Source organism: Salmo salar, chromosome 09 (assembly GCF_965601325.2).
Source record: "Salmo salar chromosome 09, fSalSal1, whole genome shotgun sequence".
In the NCBI taxonomy this organism is placed as follows: domain Eukaryota; kingdom Metazoa; phylum Chordata; class Actinopteri; order Salmoniformes; family Salmonidae; genus Salmo; species Salmo salar.
Genome location: NC_138299.1, coordinates 116,018,887 through 116,026,420, shown reverse-complemented (window position 1 = coordinate 116,026,420; position 7,534 = coordinate 116,018,887). Strand labels below are relative to the sequence as shown.

The 7,534-nt window shown below is 42.6% G+C and overlaps 1 protein-coding gene across 1 annotated transcript; it reads right to left on the bottom strand.

The window, feature by feature from the left end:
• Nucleotides 1–423: 423 nt before the first annotated feature.
• Nucleotides 424–4,812, bottom strand: tex26 (testis expressed 26). The gene is made up of 8 exons (XM_014213685.3): nt 4,583–4,812; nt 4,295–4,476; nt 3,966–4,056; nt 3,681–3,843; nt 2,972–3,128; nt 1,622–1,798; nt 969–1,130; nt 424–739 (listed from the first exon to the last, which is right to left on the bottom strand). Exons 2-8 carry the CDS (start codon nt 4,305–4,307, stop codon nt 606–608), a joined length of 897 nt encoding a protein of 298 aa, XP_014069160.1. The 5' UTR covers nt 4,308–4,476; nt 4,583–4,812; the 3' UTR covers nt 424–605.
• Between the last annotated feature and the right edge of the window lie 2,722 nt (nt 4,813–7,534).

Here is a 7,534-nt window from a genome sequence, read left to right as displayed (position 1 = left end):
AGATAACTACTGGATGCATTTCTGCTAATATTGTCAGTTCCACAGAGCAGACAGAACCTTGGATTAGATCTAAAGGGAACCACCCTATTGGTGTAAACATGTGCTATTGTCATGTTACTACATTTACTTTTTACATTTTAGTAATTTAGTAACGACTTACAGTAATGGGTTCATACATTTTAGTACTACCATGTTATAATGCTGGTATTACACCACCATTCTGACGACTTCTAAAAAGGTAGGCCTACTATTGATAAATCTGAGGTTTGGTTCTGGAATCATGGTAACTGTACCAAAGAAGAATTTGATTCAGCAAGTAAAACTGCACTGACATCTGTGATATCTACAGTACAACATGCTAAAAAAGTAGCACAATGGTGTTATTCAGTACTGTTATAGTTAGATTGCAGACGTAAACGGAAGTATCGTTGCATTAGATTCATTGGCTTTATTTTCAGAAATGTCAAGGCAGTTACAACACTGCAAATAAAACTCACAAACACAGCATAAACACTCGTACACACAGTTCCACAAAGGCACTTGTTGACTGGACAGTGCCTCTGGTTGTCACATGATTGTGGTGGGATGCTACAGAAAGTGAAGAATCACAGGGGCCCGGGCCAGCCAGACATCCACTCTGACCTGTACAATGCAGGAGGGAGGACAGGTGACTTTGTACCTCTCTTCACCTGGCCGGTAGGGGGCACTCGGTGCAAAAATGTCTGCACAACCTCCTTATCTGTAAACACAACACATCAGTCAACATAAATACAGTGCTCCAGGGTGAATTTTCCCTTAGGCACAGATCTAGGATCAAATTCCCCTGCCCCAATCCTTAACCATTAGTGGGGGAAATGCCAAACTGACCCAGGATCAGTGTTTATGGGAAACTTCAAGCAACCAAACAGGGAAGTGATTTGTAACTAGGAGAATAGGGTCAGAGTTCATAACAAGAGTCCATAGCTCACCTTTGTCAGGTAGATGTCTGCAGAACTGCTGGAGCTCTTGGGGTTGTAGAGAGCGGAGCACGGCCGAGACATCGGTCGTTATCCCTCCAAATTGTCTGTCGTAGGTGGTCAACTGGGACCTATTCTCCTGGTTGTGGATGTGACCATGAACAACAGTAGGAACTAGAACAGAAAGGGGAGGGAGATACACTGAGATCTCTAAGTGATTAGCCTGGTAGGTCATTTAATTATTTAACTAGGCAATTCTTATTTACAATGACGGCCTAGGAACAGTGGGTTAACTGCATTGTTCAGTGCAGAACGACTAATATTTACCTTGTCAGCTCAGGAATTCAATCTAGCAACCTTTCGGTTACTGGCCCAATGCTCAAACCACTAGGCTACCACTAGGCTGCCTTATTTCACCCGAGTTTAGCCCTGAGCAACATTGTGCAGCGTGGGAAAATATTAAATGGCACCCTATTCCGTCAATCTAGGATCAGGGATGGGCAACCCCCATCAAAGTTGCCCATCCCTGATCCTAGATACAGATCTAGGATCAGCTTCCCCTCCCCCAATCCTAACCATTAGTGGGGAAAACACTGACTCAAGATCACTGTCTAGGGGCAACTTCACTCTACTCATAGGCTGCATCCAGGCAGCTCATAACTTACCTATACCCCTGGGGGCAACGCCGTGCAGTGCGTTGCAGCCATAGCGAGACATGTTGCCCCGCAGTTCAGACCGTTCCCTGGGCTGGCGGTAGTTGTGCCTCATCTCTGTGTGCGTGCAGTGAGGGACTTGGCGCTTGTGGTTCAGCGGAGTGAGAATCGGGTGGGTCAACTGAAGTCCTGTAAAAAGACAAAAGTGCAGAAGAGAAAACTTGCAAGGAGAACGCTGTAAGGGGTAACAAACAACTAGTGTCACACCCTGACCTGAGAGAGAGGGTTTGTTTCTCTATGTGGTTAGGTCAGGGTGTGGGGTGGGCATTCTATGTTTTGTATTTCTTTGTGTTGGGCCGAGTATGGTTCCTAACCAGTGGCAGCTGTCTATCATTGTCTCTGATTAGGAACCATACTTAGGCAGCCTGTTTTTCCTTTGGGTTTTGTGGGTAGTTGATTTCTGTTTAGTTGTAAGTACCTGACAGAACGGTCAGCTGTCATTTTTGTTTAATTTTGTAAAGTGTTCATTTTTGCATTAAACTACAAGATGAACATATTCCACGCTGCACCTTGGTCTACTCATTTTGACATTTGTGACAACTAGAGTGAAGTTGTACTACTGTCTTCTGCTCAAACTAAAGACAAAACACCCCAAAACGTATATTTACCAGGATTCAATCATTTGCAGGTAATGGTTTCCACATAGTGCTTTCAGACTTGTGTTTTAATTCCACAGCAAAGTTATTTATAAACTGAATCATTACATGGCAAGACCTGTTCAGTTCAGACACAAACCTGACTGAGAAGTCATCTAGTGCATGCAACTTGACTTATTATGTCCTGTACAAATAAAAACACTTCTGAAAGTGCTATCAGGAATAGCCCTATCTGCTTGATTGAATCCTGGTAAATAATTGTTTTTGGGGGGGTTCCGTCTTCAGTTTGAGCCGACTTCAGTTGTTTTTTTCCCCTTACAGCTTTTGTAAGCCTACAGTATCATACTCTGTCATAGAGATACTCATGCTGGGGAGTACTTCGAAAACACTGGGAACTTCGAAACAGGGACAAAATTAGTATGGGTATCATTTCAGACACAGCTCAGAGCCTATATTCATAAAGCCTCTCAGGGTAAGAGTGATGATCTAGGATCAGTTTAGCCTTTTAGAGCTTAATTAATAAGATTACATGGAGAGAGGGGGAACCTGATCATAGATCAGAAATCCTACTCTAAGACGGAAAGTATTCAGACCCCTTGACTTTTTACACATTTTGTAGGTTACAGCCTTATTCTAAAATGTATTCAATTGTTATTTTTCGTCATCAATCTTTCCGAAGGCACTGTATGCTCCCTGATCTCTCTACCTTGAGGCATGCCCAGGTAGTCAGTCCGGTAGGTGGACCGGTATTGGGCAGTCAAAGCGTTTCGGATCTCTTCCTCAGAAGGAGGACTTTTCCAGGGGGACCAACCACCTCCAGAGCTCTGCTTCTGGCCCTTGGGCAGTCGCCACACCATGAATGACTAGAAAAAAGGAAGAATGTTTAGCACTTTTCATACAATACATCGCTGCCCAAAGAGCTTAAATGTTTAAGTAATAAAGCATAGAGGTACAATAATAAGAACGTAGTGATAACAGGGATGTGTCCCAGATGGCACCTTACACTCTTAGAAAAAAAGGTGCTATCTTGAACCTTAAAGGGGTTTTCGGCTGTCCCCATAGGAGAACCCCTTTAAAGAAAGTCTCTACCTGAAACCAAAAAACGTTTCCCCGGTGTGGACAGCCGAAGAACCCTTTTGAAACCCTTTTTTCTAAGAGGGTACAGTGCACTACTTTTGACCAGCGCCCTATGGGCCCTGTTCAAAAGTAGTGCACTATGTAGGAAATAGGGTTCCATTTGAAATGCAACCCTGGATAGGGGCACCAGAGGGTACAGACAGGTTAGTTAGCTAAATGTTAGATTAATGTTTGTTTGAAGCTTTTCTTTCTGTAAAAAGGTCATGGAAATGTATGAAAGTTTAGACTTTTCTAAATACTTCATGTCCAGAGGATTGAGTGTGAATGTGGATCTGTACCTGACTGGGATGTGGGTTGTTCCTCCTGTTCCCAGAGGCTGATCCTGTGCGAATACTGTCAGGTTTAGTGGCTGGCTTCCAACAGAATTCCTCATTGTACACAGTGGCACCCACAGGACAAGCCTGTGCATAGGCGTTTCTATAGGCTCTTGTCGTTGTAGGACTGAAAAAGATTTCACAAAAGGAGAAAATGTATAAGGAGACATAGCCTAAATGTGAATAATATAAACAACATAATGAAATGGAAATGTATTCATGAATAGTCAATAATATTTTCAGGCCTACGGTAAAACTGGTGTTGATGAACTGGGTCGATAAATAAAATCTCTTTTCTGCGATGTTTCATATGGGTCCCACTCCCACATATGTCTGTCATCTGAAATATCAAGTTAATAGACAATAACTAATTTAAATTAGTATAAAGGGGCGGTTTCCCGGGCATTAATAAACCTAGTCCAAAAAGCATGCACAATGAAGAATAAGCCTAGTCCTGGACTTTAAAGCAAATTCAATGGAGAATCTCCATACAACTATATTTATTTGTCCAATACTACAATCAGAGTCCGAGAAACCACCCCAAAAAGTCTCATGTCAGGTAATCTGAGGCTCCTCACCCACGGCTGCCATAGCTGTTTTTGCTCGTGATGAAACGTTTCCAGAAATCGGAATATTTTGGTTATTGGGCGCGATATCTGGACACAAATGCACACATCTCTTCTCTAACTGCCTGGGATGGATGTGTTAGGCAAACGTGTCGATCATGCGTTTGATGATGCTCGCGGACTGTTCCGTGGTGCTTGAATCACAAGCAAAAGAAAGTCATGAAAAATACGCAACCAATGCAATTTAACATAATAACAATTATGACGTCAGAAGTTATGACACTTCAATTGTAGGCCTACCTGGTTCGCAGGATTCTTCATCTTGAGTTTGCATTGTTCAATTTGGCCTATCTAGAAAACTTGTTTTCAGGGCTCCGTAGTGTGCAACTGTGTGTGCTGGAGTGTGTGCTGGAGTCCTTGGTTGTTATAGGAGACACACAACAATTCCTGTGAATTACACAACAGCCGCGAGGGCAATTTGATGATTGATGCTGTGCTGCCTGGGGGGCTTGGACCCGCATGAAAGATTCAGCATCACATTTGGCTAGGTGCCCCAAGGGTGGTAGACTGGGTTACTGGTGGTTACACTGTTTTATTAAAGTATATATCTGTTTTAGTAAAGCCTGCCGAATAGGCTATGTCGTTGTGTTTGCAAGTGTCCGAGTAAATATTCTGTAACTGGCCAGACAAGTGAATGCAAGCACAGCATCTATTTTCTCGCCATTAATGGCCAGCAGTTATGCTGATATATTGTTGGGCCATATAATACAGTCATTGTGTGGTGCAGTTTTTTGAGTTTATTTTTAAAATAGCATTTTAAAAGATTTCAAAATTTGACACAAACAAATGTTCATTCATTTCCGCGGCACTGAAACAAAGATTATGGCCCGTGACGTGTACGGGCAAATTGATCATTTTAAACTTGGTGGACCTGGATGCTGATTGACTGACAGCCATGGTATACCACGGGTGTGACAAAACATTTATTTTTACTGCTCTAATTACGTTGGTAACCAGTTTATAATAGCAATAAGGCACCCTGGGGGTTTGTGGTATATGGCCAACATAACACGGCTAAGGGCTGTGTCCAGGCACTCTACATACATAAGAACAGCCCTTAGCTGTGGTATATTGGCTACATATCACACCCCCTCGGGACTTATTGCTTAATTACTCCACGTGCTCATTACTAGTACATCACTTTTGTTTTGAGACTACTTTTTGTTATGAGCACCTGGCGCACGCCCGGTAGGCAGCCCGTCTCCAAAACGAATGCGATTAGATTTCACCTGGTGCAAACTTCTTCCAAGGGGGCAACCTGGGCCAAATAATCAAATCCCCTCAAACTCTGTAGTGTCACTCTAGACTCTAGAAAGACGACCAATCATTCGACATCTCCAGTTAGAGCAGTGGAAAGCAAGCGCCCAATCAGACGCTCTAAGGAGTTGGCGGCAGCCAATAGGAGCCACAATGCACGGAGACATCGCACAGCGAAAATACCGCTCATCGAATCTGGCTAGCATCGTCCCATTACCGTTATCTTAGCTGCAAAATATTATGCTGGCAGCTTAATCGAGGGATGTAAACGATTTAATAAGAGTCCCCCTGCAAAGACAAGCTAAACTTTGCGAATATCGAAAATCAAATAAAAATATATGTAAATTACAATTAAAGTCTGCAAAACTTAAATTGGTCTCTTATGTTGACCAACCGGTTTAATACAGAGTGCTGGTGACTCCTTACTCCACCCACTCCATTCAATGTATATTAATTACATATTGGCTCAGAGAAAATAAATATTATATGTGCTGAGGTAAAAGTGGGGTTGGGATTACTCTGTAGGGTCTGGAGAATCTATATATAGTGTTATTTCTTGGATGACTGTGGTTTAAATATCCAGCATCACTTTCTAATCCACCCATTCAATTGGTCCCAAAGAAATACACTGTAGGTTTATAAATGACAATGGTTTATGGAGAAAAAACTATTCTATATGCCAAAGTAAAAGTATGCTTGGGATTACTGACTAGGGTCTGGATAATCTATAAATGGTGTTATTTCTTTACTCTACTTTTGATCTAAAGCCCAAAAGGTATTTGCTGTTTCAAAAACAGTCTATTGCACTGTGGCCAATGGAGTGGTTAGAGTAAAGTGCTGCTAGGTATTTATACCTCAGTCCCCCAAGAAATAACAACCTATACACTGAGTGTAGAAAACATTAAGGACATCTGCTCTGTCCATGACATAGACTGACCAGGTGAATCCAGGTGAAAGCTATGATCCCTTATTGATGTCACTTGTTAAATCCACTTCTGTGTGGAGGAGTCAGGTTAAAGAAGGATTTTCAAGCCTTGAGCCAATTGAGACATGGATTGTGTATGTGTGCCATTCAGAGGGTGAATGAGCAAGACAAAAAAAGTGCCTTCGAACGAGGTATGGTAGAAGGTGCCGTTTGTGTCAAGAACTGCAACGCTGCTGGGTTTTTACACTCAACCGTTTCCCGTGTGTATCAAGAATGGTCCACCACCCAAAGGACATCCAGCCAACTTGACACAACTGTGGGAAGCATTGTAGTCAACATGGTCCAGCATCCCTGTGGAACGCTTTCGACACCTTGTAGAGTCCAGGCCCTGATGAATTTAACCTGTTCTGAGGGCAAAAGTGGAGGTGCAACTCAATATTAGGAAGATGTCCGTAATGTTTTGTACACTCAGTGTATAGATTATACAGAACCTATTGAGTAATCCCCACCACACTTTGGCACATAGAGTATTTTATTTCTCTGTAATGTATAAGCCTATATTGTATTGCATTGCGACCAATTGGGTGGGTGGAGTAGAAAGTGCTGCTGGATATTTAGACCTCAGTCCCCCAAGAAATAACACCATATATAGATTCTTCAGACCCTACTGTCACGACTTCCGCCGAAGTCGGCTCCTCTCCTTGTTCGGGCGGTGTTCGGCGGTCGACGTCACCGGCTTTCTAGCCATCGCCGCTCCGTTTTTCATGTATCCATTTGTTTTGTCTTGTTCCCTGCACACCTGGTTTTCATTCCCCAATCAATCGACATGTATTTATTCCTCTGTTCCCCATCATGTCTTTGTGTAGGATTGTTTGTGTTACGTGTTTGTTGTTGACGCGCAAGACTGTTTTTTTTCTTCCCCCGTGGTATTTCACGAAGATGTTTATTTTTAAACATAATTCTTGTTTGGCACGTTTGCCTCAATAAAGTGTGCGCCTGTTCACAAATCT

What these genes read in the sequence shown, in the direction of transcription:
- tex26 (XM_014213685.3), bottom strand. An exon ending in TCATCAACACCAGTTTTACC is followed by an intron (nt 3,844 to 3,965) that starts GTAGGCCTGAAA and finishes AATCTTTTTCAG; the next exon opens with TCCTACAACGACAAGAGCCT. An exon ending in ACAACCCACATCCCAGTCAG is followed by an intron (nt 3,129 to 3,680) that starts GTACAGATCCAC and finishes CCTTTTTTCTAG; the next exon opens with TCATTCATGGTGTGGCGACT.